Consider the following 14,838-nt stretch of genomic DNA (forward strand, 5'->3'; position numbering starts at 1 on the left):
ACATTGTGTACCACCTATCTAATAAAGGTGGAGCTCACTAATATAATGGGGCCCACCTCTATTAGAAATGTGGTATATAATGTGGTATGAAAAACATGGTAAGCCTAGTATTTTCCGCTAGAGCCCAGACAATGCTGGCCACTTCTTTTCTTCTCTTTTTGTTTTTTTAAGGGAATTATAATAATTACATTTTATTCAGTTGACTGAAAATGAGAAGCTTTTTTTTGTTTTTTTGGTCAATAAACAAGAAGCCTTGTGACTCTTCTGTTTTTCTCCGGACTTTGAGTCTTTGACTGAGAAGATGACAATAGCAGCAGAAGTCAGCTTCAATTCTCATAGCATTGGCAGCAAAACAGAGTTCCATATGAGCCAATCCAGAGCTACCAACTCCTCTCAAGAAATACTGAGGTTCAATTCAAACCATCATTTGTTATGTTGTGTAGTAATGAATACTTCACTATTATCATATAATAATGAATACTTTATTCTGAAATCCCAATTCAACTTACAATGAAAGAATACAAAATCATGGGATGGGACTACAAGGAATGAAAGAATATTTCAAAAAATGAACTAATTACACAAAAGAATTGTAAGGCTGCACATTAGAACAGAGAATATGTGATGATGTGGCATGATCTAGATGTCTAGAACCTCGATCGTCTGCATTCAGCTGGGAGGCCTTGTGGGAAGCGTTTGAGGTCAGAACAGTAGTTGTAGACCATGAACTTTTGTTGCACCCATCGAAGCCGGTTTCGGCCTGCAGCATCAAGCCCTTGAGTCTGCCATGCACTCTGCTCTGTTAAGGAGTTAGTAGATGTAGATGTAGTGGAGACCTTGAAGTTTCTGTAAGAGGCAGTGAAAGGAGCTTGTGTCCAGTCAGTCTTCACAAGGCCACCTCTTGTTGCCCAGTCATCAGCATTCCAGAGGCTTGAGTAAATCCTCATGGGTTGGTTTTTGGGAAATGGAACTCCAATTGTTTCCAAGTTGTGGAACACTCTAATTGGAATATTGTCAACCAAGAATCTGCACATCAAACAATACCATTTTGTGTTTGAGAAAGTTTGTAAATAATGTTGTCAAATTAAGAGTTTAATTATGAGAAACTTTAAATAAATTAAAAAGACAATAAAGGTGAGTAAATGTTATACTTACATAATGCGCTGGGAGTTCCAGACAATGGAGTAGGTGTGGAAGGCTTTTGTAGGATCAAACCAAAGATGGAATTGTTGTTCTCTGTTTCCTTTTCCTTGGCTGAAGACATTGGTATGAAGTGTGTAGGGATCTCCAGATAAGTTGCCCAAAAACTCAAAGTCAATCTCATCATGGGTTGCACCTTGAGAAGATAACTGCATATATTCATGTGTTTCATATCATAAATTAGCAATGCAATTATGCAAACACAAATAGAATTAAAGGACAAAACTAAGGATAGCACAATTAATAATCAGAATGGAAGATTTACAAGTCTTACATAATATGCAGTGACAGTGCCAGCTGAGTTGCCAGAGACCAACTTGATCTGCATGTCAATTCTTCCAAATAAGTACTCATTCTTGGATTTGAAACCAGACCCAGAAAACTTGTCAAGGTTAAGTGTGAGAAGCTGTCCTCCGTTGAGTATCTTAGCCCGTTCGCCTCCGAATGTGACGTCAAAGTCTTGATAGAAATTACCAGCTGAGGCAGTCATGGCCATCAGAGAAGTTACAAACAAAGAAACAACAAGCACCATTGAGACCTCAGAACAAGAAGAACAAGAAGACATTTTAATTTGGTGAGGTTGTGGACAGAGCTAGCAAGAGAAGAATTAGCTTCAAAGAGAAATGAGTGCTGAGTTGAGACTGTTTTGTGTTTGATGGTATGATTTGAGTTGTGAAGCTCCTTTATATACATGTGTTGGGGGGCTTAGAGTAGAATCAAGTAGCCGTGTTGATAAAGCTGGCAAGTATATAATAAAGTTCAAAACTGGGAACATGGTTTTTGTTTTTTTGTTCAAAAGAACTGGCAGCGTGTTTAGAAATTAGGTATGGCGTATATGTGATTCTTTGACAGCTTTATTTGGGTGAAGTGGTGTCTTGACTGCTTGCAAAGCCCAACTTGTGTTTTAAGCTGTTGACAGGTTCGCAAATGCTTGGGAACAAAAAAAATCACTAGAAATTTTGAAAAAGACTAAGGCAGGAAGCATCATAGGAAACAGGGCATTTGTGTGAGTTTAGGTTGTGAGGCATTTAATAGAAAATGTGCACGCATTGTGATTTCGGTAAAAGTTAGGAGCAAAATTTCAATTTAACCTTTTTGATTAAGAATTTTTAAGATATTGAAATTGAGTTTCAAAGAATTTTTAAGATTTTAACTTCAAGTTTTGGATTTGTAAAGATTTCTTGTTTGAAAATTAAATTGAAGACTATAGGCATGATTTTCGACCATCCTGGAGTGATATTTATGAGTTTAAACAAGTTTTTAGTTGTCATTTCAAACCGATTGGAGAAACATTTCACAATTGTCCTAAAATTACTAACAAAACTAAATATAGTGACCAAAAATGCATTTAATCCTATTTTAATCCACCCTGGTTCTCTTCAATCGCAAGATCAGGCAAAACCCCATTTGCCTATTGATAAACAGAATCTACATAATAATGAATCATCTTTTGACGTGTCATCAACTTAGAATTCCTCTCCACACTCTTATCCTCTGTCATGATTATGTTATGCACTATTATTAAACTATTGTTATATACTATCTTTCAGCTGTAAGCTATTATTGTATAGTCATCATTATGTCTCTTGTAAACAATATTTATATGACAATCAATACACACGCCTTGCATCCAAGGCTTTCAACTCATCTCAATATTATTCCTTCATGGTATCAGAGCTTCAGTGACTCACGTCTGGTTTTTTTTTTTCCAGTCCTTATAATCTACTCATCTTTCATTGCACTTGCTATTATGGCTTCCTCCTCTGCTACTGCGACTGCTTCTGCTTCTTCTTCTCTTTCCAGTAACCATATACACACATCTGTCTCTAATCTTCTGTTCATCAAGCTTGATCGTAACAATTATCCCCTATGGTTAGCCCATATTACTCCCATCCTTAAAAGTCGTGGTCTCATGCAGTTTGTAGATGGCACTAGTAAGTGTCCTTCGGCTTTTCTCCAAGTTACTGATGAAAAAGGCACAACTTCTGAAGTTGTCAATTCTGCCTATGAAGAATGGATTCAAACAGATCAAATGGTCCTCAGTTGGATCAACGGTTCCCTCACACCGACCGTTTTGGGTACGGTTGTTCGCTCCACCTCTGCTCGTGTCACTTGGTTATCACTTGCAAACCGATATGCTTCCCCATCTCACAACCGCATTCTTCAATTACGTAGTGAGCTCTTGCGCACCTCTCGTGGTGATCTTTCTATATCTGACTTCTTGGACAAATTAAATGGAATTGTTGATAGTCTTGCTCTTGCTGGGCATTCTATTCCTGATAGTGACTTGATTTCTATCATCATGAATAATGTCGGACCCCTATATGAGACCACCGTGAGCTCTGCCCAGGCTCGCGAATCTCCCATTTCGTATCATGATCTTGAAGCTCTCTTGTTGAGCGCAGAACGTCGTCTTCATGCTCAAGGAGTTGTTGCTCCTGATGCCACTCCTCAAGCTTTGTACGCTGGTCTTAGTAGCGGATTTTCCGGTTGTGGTGGCCTCCGTGGTCGCGCTACTTCTGCTGGTTTTGGTGTTAGTCATGGATTCACATTCGTCGATCGTAGTGGTCGTGGTTCCTTTTCTCCTTCATCTGTTGCTGGTTCTGGTAGTAGGTTTTCTAGCCGCTCTCTGTCCATTCTTGGGCAGCGTCCTCCCTCCTCATCTCCTTATGTTGCTGGCCGGTCTTCCACAAGCCGAATTCTTTGTCAAATTTGTAACCGACCTGGCCATTCTGCTATCGACTATTACAATCGCATGAACTTGGCTTTTGAAGGACGTCTACCTACTCAGACACTCTCGGCTATGGCTTCTAATCCACATCTACCTACTCAGACACTCTCAGCTATGGCTACTCCAGCCTCTTCGTCCTTTGATCCTCGTGCATGGTTGTTGGGTACATGCGCTAATGCTCATATTACCTCAGACCTTGGTAACCTTAATCTATCTCTTGACTATCGTGGTAATACTGTTGGTGGTGGTGTTTCCGGTACAGGTTTGCAAATTAAAAAAATTGGTTCATCTATTTTTACTCACTCTTCCCACCCATTTACCATGAATAATATTTTGTATTCTCCTAATGCCTTCACCAACATTTTATCTGCTCATCAATTTAGTAAAGATAATAATTGTTACTTTCTCATCTTTCCTAATTTTTTTTGTGTGAAGGATCTCAAGACGGGGAAGACGCTTTTCCAAGGCTCGAGTAACAGTGGTCTCTATCCTGTTTATCTTTCGAATTCCCTTTCTCAACGTCCGTTTGCTTTTCATGTTGTCAAGATTGATGCTCCTGTTTGGCATGCTCGGTTGGGTCATCCATCTCCTCCTATTTTGCATCGTTTATTTCCTAATTTACCATCTTTAGGTTCTCATGTTTTGGATTTTTGTTCATCTTGTCCCTTAGGAAAAGCTACTAAACTTCCCTTTCATTTGTCCAAATCTGTTACCACTTTTCCATTTCAGTTGATTCATTCTGATGTTTGGTCTTCATCTATTTTATCTATTCAAGGATTTAAGTATTAAGTTCTTTTCGTGGATGATTTTTCTCGGTATTCTTGGTTGTTTCCTTTAAAACATTAATATGAAGTTTGTGATGTTTTTATTAAATTTTATGCTTATGTTCTCACTCAATTCTCTTCTACTATCAAATCTTTTCAAACAGATGGTAGGGGCGAATACACTAATCATAAACTTAAAGAATTTTTGGCTAGTAAAGGAATTGAACATCGCATTTCTTGTCCCCACCATCCTGAACAAAATGGACTTGCCGAACGCAAACATCATCATTTAGTCGATACAGCTTTAACTCTCCTTGCTCATTCTTCCATGCCATCTCAATATTGGGTTGAAGCCATTTACACCACTCTCTATTTAATAAATCGACTTCCCACTAAGGTTTTGCATTTTTCTTCTCCTTACGAAAAGTTATTTCAACGTGCTCCTGTTTATGATTCCCTCCGTGTTTTTGGATCTGCATGTTGTCCTTATTTATGTCCTTACAACCAACACAAGTTAAATTTTCGATCCACCCAATGTGTCTTTTTGGGATATTCATTAAATCATAAAGGTTATCGTTGCTTAGATATCTCTACTCGTCGTGTGTATTTGTCTCGTCACGTTACTTTTGATGAAAGTTCTTTTCCTTTTAAAGAGATCACTATGAATCGGGCTACGGAAGCATCCACTCCACCTTCACTACCTTTATTTTTTACTGATATCCTTTGCCCATCTCAACCTTTACCCTCTATTCCTACCAATTCCTCTCCTTTACCTGAACAATCTCCCATTCCTAGCCCATCTCCCCCTACACCTCCTCCCTTACCCTCTTCTCCCTTACAAGTCTACCGTTGGGACCCTCATCGTCATGTTCTCACCTTTCCTCCACCTAACCCATCTATCCCCACTCTCTCTCAACCTATATCTTCCATACAGACTCCACCAACCACATCTGCTCATCCTATGGTCACAAGAGGTAAAATGGGTGTTAGCAAGCCTAATCCCAAATATGCTCTTTCTATTCATTCTCATGTTAATATTGTCGAGCCGAGTTCTTTTACACAGGCAAATCAGCATGTTGAGTGGCGACAAGCCATGGGAGCGGAAATTAATGCCTTGCAAAAGGTTGGTACATGGACTCTCGTACCTTCTCAACCGCATATGAATATTCTTCCTAATAATGGGTCTTTCGAATTAAGCGGAACTCTGATGGGTCTATTGAGCGATATAAGGCATGGTTAGTTGCCAATGGGTTTCATCAACAGGAAGGTCTTGACTAAGGTGAAACATTTAGTCTGGTTGTTAAGCACTCCACTATTCGATTGATTCTTGCTCTTGCTGTTAGTTTTGAATGGTCGGTTCACCAACTTGACGTCCAAAATGCATTTCTACATGGCTCTCTTTATGAAGATGTGTATATGCAGCAACCCAAAGGCTTTGTTGATCCGGATTTTCCCCATCATGTATGTAAGTTGCAACGTTCTTTATATGGGCTTAAACAGGCACCCAGGGCTTGGTTCTCATGTTTTTCCTCTTATTTGGAGGAATTGGGGTTTGAAGCTTCCATTGTAGATTCTTCTTTATTCACCTATCATTCTGGATCACTTATTATTTACTTACTCATTTACGTGGATGACATTCTGATCACGAGCAATGATCCAACTTTCATTACCCAATTACTTGCCAATCTTGGGCAACTTTTCTCTATGAAGGATTTGGGCTCTCTTCACTATTTTCTTGGCATTGAGGCCGATCGGACCAAGGACGGGTTATTTCTTTCCCAATCTAAATATGCTCATGATTTGCTGCAACGTACTCACATGTTGGATGCCAAACCTGTAGGAATTTCAAAACATTTTTCCAAAGTTCATTTGAATATTAAACATGCATTTAATCAAATTAATCACAGCGGAAGTCTAAGGTGATTGTTTAAATTCAAAAACAAAACTTCTTCCAAGTATCTTAAGCCATGAACATTGATATGTTTTTCATAAATGAAAATTCAAGAGAAAGGATAAGATATAATTACCCTTGAAGCAATTATATGAACCAATTTGTGTTTGGTCTTCTCTTGATGATTTCCTCTTTGTTGATCTCCTCTTTGATCTTTGATCTTTGCTCCTTGATCTTTCTCCTCCATGTGAGCCACAAAAGTATATGGCCTCTAAGTCTCCACACCAATGGAACCTTGAGATGAGAATAAGTATCTTGAGAATACTTGGATGCTAGTGCAAGATTCTCAAGATTGGTTTCAATCTAAACCACATTGAAAGATGAAAGTGTTTCACTCTTGAAAACTATCATTTTTCTCTCTTTGATCTCCCAAACCTATTTGGTTGATGTTGGATTGTGTTTGTGTGTTAATGAGCTTATGGAAACAATTCCCATACATACTTACTTAAGCATTTTCGGCCAAAACCCATTGGGCTTCCAAAATTGGGCCTTATGACACTTAAACCATAATATTTAGGTGTCTTAAGCCCTTGGGTTTGATACCCAACCATTTGGGCTTCCCGTTAACTATTACCGAGGCCCAAATACGTTTTTACACGTAGTAAATCATCCACATCAAATCAATCAAATTGATTTCCTCATTCTCATTTGTATTACTCAAAGTTAACCATTTAAGGTGTGCGATCCATTAGGTTCTAATTAGCAAGGCAGTGGGAAAATATTAGAACTCTTTCTAACCAACTGGAATTAAAACCCCTTTTTAATTCTTCCTTTATTTGGATCGATCACAATCAATCCTAGGACTTCCACAAGCCAAGAGTGACATCTAGTAATATATCAAGGCTACCCAAGCTAACCAGAATAGATGAAGAACCTATTCAGTTGGAATTGCAATGCAATACGGTCCTTCTCTTATACAATGTTTCAAATCATATTATTAGGGTACGGATTGATTATGTCAAACCCCTAATATGATTTATAACCTCATGTGATTCAAAAGAACGTGATTAAGAACAACTTTCTAAATCAAGCTCAAAATACTTTGGCCAAAGATTTACTGAATCACATCTTGAAACATTCTCCTTCTTTATCGAAAGTAGAGATTCCTTATTGTACATTCACATGCCCCTATGATGAATTAAGAGATCCCAACAACACTTAAGACAAATCTTTTACGGCTTGCCTTTAAGAGCTATCAAAGATCAATAACGCATCACAAGACAACCATGATGCCTCAAGTCTAAGGACTAATTTGCATTATTGCAACTATGAGTTCTCGTTTGACATATAGATAAATACTCCATATGAGAACTACGGTTGATCGCGTTCAGTGTACTCATTCACTAATGAGCACCCACATACTTGTATTAGTGTCAACTACACAAATGGTTTGAGACTAACCATCCTCCCAATTGAGCATACATAATATGTGGTAATCTTAACGGTTTATCAATGCCCATTTGATAACCTATGATTAGGAACATTTTGGGATGCTATAATTAGATATTAAAGGTCTCCTGAATCTAATCCTCTTTAGATTACTTTATCTCTTATTTAGCATACCCTGGACATTTGTTTCTTTACACGATGTAAAAGATAACAAATTAAGTTTGCCCTTTATATATCATATATGAAATGTATTCTAAGGAGATCACATCAAATGTATTGGCTCTTAGGGCACATTTCTAACAAAACCTGTCTCTACTCAATATCGAAGTGTTGTCGGTGCTCTTCAATACTTAACTCTCACTCGACCTGATTTGGCCTTTGCCATCAATCAAGTGTGCCAATACTTGCATTGTCCAACCTCTACTCATTGGGTGGCAGTTAAACAGATTCTTCGCAACTTGAAATTCACCTTCTCGCATGGTTTGTTTTACACACCTGGCTCCCTCACTCTTACTGCATTTTGTGATGCAGATTATGCCGGTGATCCCGATGATCGAATCTCCACTGGCGGTCATTGTATTTACTTGGGTCCCAATCTTATTACTTGGAGTTCAAAAAAGCAACGGGGTGTGTCTCGTTCAAGTACAGAAGACGAATATCGTCAACTGGCCTACACGGCAGCTCATCTTTCCTGGGTTCACTCCTTATTCAAAGATTTGCGTCTCTCTCTCACTTGTCCCAAGCTATGGTGTGACAATCTCAGTGCCATTTCCCTTGCAGTAAATCCTGTTTATCATACTCGCACACGACATGTTGAAGTCGACTATCATTATATCCGTGAAAAGGTGGTTCGCAAAGAGATTGATGTAAAATATATCTGCACTTCTGATCAGATTGCAAATGTGTTTACTAAAGGATTGTCTACTGCTCACTTTTCTACCCTCGTGTCCAAGCTTCCGATTCATCCCCCACCATTCAACTTGCGGGGGGGTGATAAACAGGATCTGCATAATAATGAATCATCTTTTGACGTGTCATCAACTCAGAATTCCTCTCCACTCTTATCCTCTGTCATAATTATGTTATGCACTATTATTAAACTATTGTTATATAGTTTATCTTTCTGCTGTAAGCTATTATTGTATAGTCATCATTATATCTCTTGTAAACAATATTTATATGACAATCAATACACACGGCCTTGCATCCAAGGCTTTCAACTCATCTCAATATTATTCCTTCACCTATTATGCAAGGAGCATGTGGAGTCTGTTGAGCACCTTATTTTGCTTTGTCCTTGGGTGAGTCTAATATGGTTTGGAGGTCCTCTTAATTACAGAATTGAAAGGCAAGGCGTTACCTCATTGGATCAATGGCTTTTGGAGTGCACCACAAAAGGCATCAACTCCAAAAGAACCAGAAGCACATTCTAGGCCAAATCGTTGTCATGCGTCGGCTATTTGGAAAGCGAGGAATATAGCCATTTTTTATGATGTGCCCCTTAATCCAATCCTCACCATTCAATCCATCACCACCCAACTCACAGAGTTTAAAATGATTTTGGATGTGAGCATGTGACAATGGATAGAATTACCAAACATGATAACCCATTCCTACGCGCCTGTGGTCTGCTCCAATTGCTCCAAACTTAAAGATTAATTTTGATGCAGCTTGGCACTTTTCTTCTCGCAGAGCTGGTGCTGGTATTATTGTTCATAATGCGCATGGAATGTTTGTGGGCGCCAAGGCCGTTCCTTTCTCGGCTAAGTCGGCGATCATGGCAGAAGCTAATGCGGCTCTTGAGGGTTGTCTCTTTGCAATGGAGTTGGGTCTTACTTGTGTTTGTTTCGAATTAGACTCAAAGGAACTCGTGGATAGCATCAATGCAACATCCGAAGGGGATGATGGTGTCTGTACCCCATTCTCACTAGAATTCGCGATTATCAACAACGATGGTCTCCCCTGCCCGCCAACAAGTGCCTAATGCTGTGTGCTGGTCTGGATGGCTCTGACTCCTCTAAGCTTGGGGTTGTCTTTGTTGTCTCTCCCTCTATCTACTCCTCACAAGTGCTAGTTTTTCAGGGCTTGCGGGATGGAGCACTATGCTAAAAATTAGTTTTAGCAATGGAGAAAACCCGTTGCCTATGTACCATTGCTACCGATGTATCGGTGGCATCGGTGAATGTCTGTTGCCTATTCCACCGTATAACATCAGTTTTTTCAAACATGCTGATGTTTAGGAGGCTTTCGTGTGCCCTCAAAGCATTGATCCTCGATGCCTAAACCTCCAGAAACATCAATCTTATCATCAGTGCTGAAGCTAAATATTCGTTATAGCATCACTAATTTTAATTACGCTTATGTTTGTTATGACTTGCGACATCCAACGAACCAGAAGTGCTTATGACACTCAGCGTAAAGAGGTTTCTCTGCTTCCTCCATAAACTTCTTAAATTCCTCTGGATTTTCAGTGAAGAGTTCATGTGCACCTTTGCACATGTCAATCGTTTCATTGAAAAACTCACGTTTGGGTTGTGGTTCTTGATTTGCACTTTCACTTGCATTTGATTCAATAGACTTGGTATGCCATATCCAATCCTTATAGGTTTAGTCAACACCATTAAAATACATATGTTTCTTTATTACTCTTAACTGTAAACTTTCTTGTATTCCCACAATTCTGGCATGGACAGCGAATGCATGTATAATCAATAGCATTTGCTAATGCTATCTTTAGAAATTCTTCAACCCCATCTTCATACTCTTTACTTCTTCTATCCTCTTGCATTTGTCCATGTCTTTTTTTTTTTGTCTAAACCATGAGGTGGTCCTGGATGGGCCCCAACTATAAGCCTTAACCACAACCCAGAATAATCCCCACTCACACCGGGTCGGCCCGTAAGGGGTAAAGTGTTGGCCAAAGTGGTGACTTCGTACGAGAGCAGGGATCGAACCCCTGACCTCTCTTAAGGAATGAGAGTGCCGAACCACTCACACCAACCACCTTGGTTCATTTGTCCATGTCTTTCAGTGCAGCAATATGAACGCCAATAACATTTAACAAAAATATACAAAACGAATTATGCATGTCCAGCGAAATTCATTACCTTAATTGATCTTATGTCTAAACAAGCAGATGAATAAAAGATTATCATCAAATAAAATAAAAATAAAAACATACCTAAAAATCCAGGGAAAGCGTTTAGATAACCCAACAGTATATCAAAATCAGGTCTTTGCCTTCAATCCTTGCTGGGCTTTTTGGACAATGCTGTTGCTACTGGTCAACGAATGCATGGGATGTCTCTTTGAATTACGAAAACTTTCTTCTTATCCTCATGACTCTATTTAGGATACCAATTAGTACAGGTTATGATTTGGATCATGACAAAATACTGTTATGGTACAGTCGAGTTAGGATCAACTAGTACTTAAACATAAATTTGAAACCTGACCATTGTTTCATGACTTATTGAACTCGATGTAATCCCAAAAACCTAATCCTTCATTTCTCAAATGAACATGTTTAACAAGAAAGTTCAACTGTTTTATCATTTAACAATCAAGTGTTTGATTCTAAGTTCGGGATTACAATAAAAGAATACAAGGACCAGGTATGAAATGAAAAAAAGCAAAATCATATGAAACTACAAAATCTATATTTGCAGAAGGAATGAATGAATGAATATTTCATAAGAATGAACTAATTACACAAAAGAATGATGAGGCTGCACATTGGAACAGAGAATATGTGATCATGTGGCATGATCTGGACGCCTAGTTAGAACCTCGACCGTCTGCATTCAGTCGGGAGGCCTTGTGGGAAGCGTTTGACGTCAGAACAGTAGTTGTAGACCATGAACTTTTGTTGCACCCATCGAAGTCGGTTTCGGCCTGCAGCATCAAGCCCTTGAGTTTGCCATGCGCTCTGCTCTGTTAAGGAGTTAGTAGATGTGGTGGAGGCCTGGAAGTTTCTGTAAGAGGCAGTGAAAGGAGCTTGTGTCCAGTCAGTCTTCACAAGGCCACCTCTTGTTGCCCAGTCATCTGCATTCCAGAGGCTTGAGTAAATCCTCATGGGTTGGCTTTTGGGAAATGGAACTCCAATTGTTTCCAAGTTGTGGAATACTCTGATTGGAATGTTGTCCACCAAGAATCTGCAGTTGCATATGTATTAGAAAGTTTCTTAATTAATAATTGATGTTGTAATTTGTAAAGTAAACTGAAAGAGGTTAATTATATATTAATTCAATAAGGTGGTAAGTGTTACTTACATAATCCTCTGGCTGTTCCAGACAATGGAGTAGGTGTGGAAGGCCTTTGTGGGATCAAACCAGAGATGGAATTGTTGTTCTCTGTTTCCTTTTCCTTGGCTGAACACATTGGTGTGGAGAGTGTAGGGATCTCCAGATAAGTTTCCCAAAAACTCAAAGTCAATCTCATCATGAGTTGGACCCTCGGAAGATAACTGCATACATTCATGTGTTTCATTTCATAAATTAGCAATGCAACAATTAAAATGTATAAAAAATAAAATTTAAGGACAAATTAAGACTAGAGTCTTATATATCTTAATCACATTGGAAGAGGGTAGAGGAGTTAAAACTTACATAGTACGCAGTGACAGTGCCAGCTGAGTTGCCAGAGACCAACTTGATCTGCATGTCAATTCTTCCAAACAAGTACTCATTCTTAGATTTGAAACCAGACCCAGAAAACTTGTCAAGGTTAAGTGTGAGAAGCTGTCCTCCGTTGAGTATCTTAGCCCGTTCGCCTCCGAATGTGATGTCAAAGTCTTGATAGAAATTACCAGCTGAGGCAGTCATGGCCATCAGAGAAGTTACAAACAAAGAAACAACAAGCACCATTGAGATCTCAGAAGAAGACGACATTTTAATTTGGTGAGGTTGTGGACAGAGCTAGCAAGAGAAGAATTAGCTTCAAAGAGAAATGAGTGCTGAGTTGAGACTGTTTTGTGTTTGATGGTATGATTTGAGTTGAAGCTCCTTTATATACATGTGTTGTGGGGCTTAGAGTAGAATCAAGTAGCCGCGTTGATAAAGCTGGCAAGTATATAATAAAGTTCAAAACTGGGAACATGGTTTTTGTTTTTTTGTTCAAAAGAACTGGCAGCGTGTTTTGAAATTAGGTATGGCGTATATGTGATTCTTTGACAGCTTTATTTGGGTGCGGTGGACGGTGGTGTCTTGACTGCTTGCAAAGCCCAACTTGTGTTTTAAGCTGTTGACAGGTTTGCAAATGCTTGGGAACAAAAAAATCACTATAAATTTTGAAAAAGAAAAAGGCAGGAAGGTAGGAAGGATGGCAATTTTGTGAGTTTAGGTTGTGAGGCATTTAATAGAAAATGTGCACGCATTGTGATTTGGGTAAAAGTTAGGAGCAAAATTTCAATTTAACCTTTTTTATTATGAATTTTTAAGATTTTAACTTCAAGTTTTGGATTTATAAAGATTTCTCGTTTGAGAATCAAATTTATCAACGATTCTTGAGTAATATTCATATGAGTTCACAAAAGTTTTAAGTTGTCATTTGAAACCAATTAGAGAAATATTTCATAATTGTCCTAAAAATGCATTTTATTCTATTTTAAATTATGAGAAAATCTTCAGTTGGGCCTCATGATCGCGTGGCATGACCAATCTCACAAAACACCAAGAGCCCTGTATTGTAGTATCATCTAACTCCATGATAATTCTACTGTTAAGAATGTTTGTCCCACAATGAAAATTTAAGGGATAATTTTACCCGACTTTCTTTTTAAAGTAACCTTTTTCCTGAGAGTTATCTTAGAAATTCTATTATTTTTATTGGGCATATGTTATCGTATTTGATATGTGAACATAGTCCTAGGTGTAGCTACAAATAAAAATAAATTTGAATAATAATAAAATAAAATAAAAAGACAAACATTAGCACCCACCCAACGCGCATATAAGAAATTCTTATTCGTTTTGTTCTGTGCATATGTTGTAGGGTGTGGCTCCCTGCCCCTGAAACTTAGCTATATTCTGCCATCACATATTTAATCATGACCAGTTTCACATGCAGCTTCCTGCCTCTCTTTTGTTTGTGTTTGTGTTTTTTTTTTTTTTTTTAAAAGCCCTGGTTCACGTCTCTTTCACGTAAACATGAGTTCACTGTTGGAAAATGGCTCACATTTAGTATGCAAGTGAAGGAGTGAGCGACCGGTCGCAAGGTTTGGGCGACCGGTCGTTTTTACACAGATTCGAAGTCTGGAGCAAATGCATGGGGCGACCGGTCGCTAGTTCTTTGCGACCGGTCGCAGGAAACATGAGCGACCGGTCGCGTGCCATTTGCGACCGGTCGTAAAGAAGCAGAATCGAAACTGAAGCCTCAGTCCAAAAGCGACCGGTCGCCAGTTCCTGGCGACCGGTCGTCCCAGTTGTGCTGTGACGATTTCTTACGTGTTTTCAACTACTTTTTCGGTGGCTATCGCTTTCCACAAGATTTCAGAGGCTTAATGGGTCACTTCTGAGTTGCAAGAAGGTGGACTACCTGCTGGATAGTTGGGAGAGCACTAATTGCCAATTGGTTGTCTTGCTTTGAAGGATTCACTCTCCATTTTCTGGTTTAGTGGAAGGTGGCTGAAGTGGGATTTGATTACTTACATGATCTGATCTTTAGTCTAAGTGGGAGACTAAAGGAAGGAACGTGGAAGACAAGATGGTGCCTTATCTTATGTCCATTGGTCTGTGTAAGTAATGGGATGTAAAGCAAGACATTATAAGATGAGAAAGCAAGTTGAAGGAGGAGTGGTTAATCTC

General features: G+C 38.9%; 2 protein-coding genes across 2 annotated transcripts; both read right to left on the reverse strand.

Annotated features, from left to right (window-relative positions):
- Positions 1-460: 460 nt before the first annotated feature.
- On the reverse strand, positions 461-1,864 carry LOC110754912 (xyloglucan endotransglucosylase protein 1-like). Its single transcript, XM_021956034.2, has 3 exons — positions 1,475-1,864; positions 1,156-1,349; positions 461-1,026 (listed from the first exon to the last, which is right to left on the reverse strand). The coding sequence occupies exons 1-3, from the start codon at positions 1,763-1,765 to the stop codon at positions 648-650; spliced, it is 864 nt and encodes a 287-aa protein (XP_021811726.2). The 5' UTR covers positions 1,766-1,864; the 3' UTR covers positions 461-647.
- Positions 1,865-11,709: 9,845 nt separating this feature from the next.
- On the reverse strand, positions 11,710-13,024 carry LOC110754913 (xyloglucan endotransglucosylase protein 1-like). The gene is made up of 3 exons (XM_021956036.2): positions 12,643-13,024; positions 12,307-12,500; positions 11,710-12,189 (listed from the first exon to the last, which is right to left on the reverse strand). The coding sequence occupies exons 1-3, from the start codon at positions 12,922-12,924 to the stop codon at positions 11,817-11,819; spliced, it is 849 nt and encodes a 282-aa protein (XP_021811728.1). The 5' UTR covers positions 12,925-13,024; the 3' UTR covers positions 11,710-11,816.
- Between the last annotated feature and the right edge of the window lie 1,814 nt (positions 13,025-14,838).

This window comes from Prunus avium, chromosome 3 (assembly GCF_965620075.1).
Source record: "Prunus avium chromosome 3, drPruAviu1.hap1.1, whole genome shotgun sequence".
NCBI lineage: Eukaryota > Viridiplantae > Streptophyta > Magnoliopsida > Rosales > Rosaceae > Prunus > Prunus avium.

Excerpts from the sequence above, each read along its gene's own strand:
- LOC110754912 (XM_021956034.2), bottom strand. The coding sequence starts at position 1,765 with ATGTCTTCTTGTTCTTCTTGTTCTGAGGTCTCAATGGTGCTTGTTGTT. Across the intron at positions 1,350-1,474 it reads GCACTGTCACTGCATATTAT|TTATCTTCTCAAGGTGCAAC; the intron begins GTAAGACTTGTA and ends GAATATATGCAG. Across the intron at positions 1,027-1,155 it reads TGGAACTCCCAGCGCATTAT|ATTCTTGGTTGACAATATTC; the intron begins GTAAGTATAACA and ends TTTGATGTGCAG.
- LOC110754913 (XM_021956036.2), bottom strand. The coding sequence starts at position 12,924 with ATGTCGTCTTCTTCTGAGATCTCAATGGTGCTTGTTGTTTCTTTGTTT. Across the intron at positions 12,501-12,642 it reads GCACTGTCACTGCGTACTAT|TTATCTTCCGAGGGTCCAAC; the intron begins GTAAGTTTTAAC and ends GAATGTATGCAG. Across the intron at positions 12,190-12,306 it reads TGGAACAGCCAGAGGATTAT|ATTCTTGGTGGACAACATTC; the intron begins GTAAGTAACACT and ends ATGCAACTGCAG.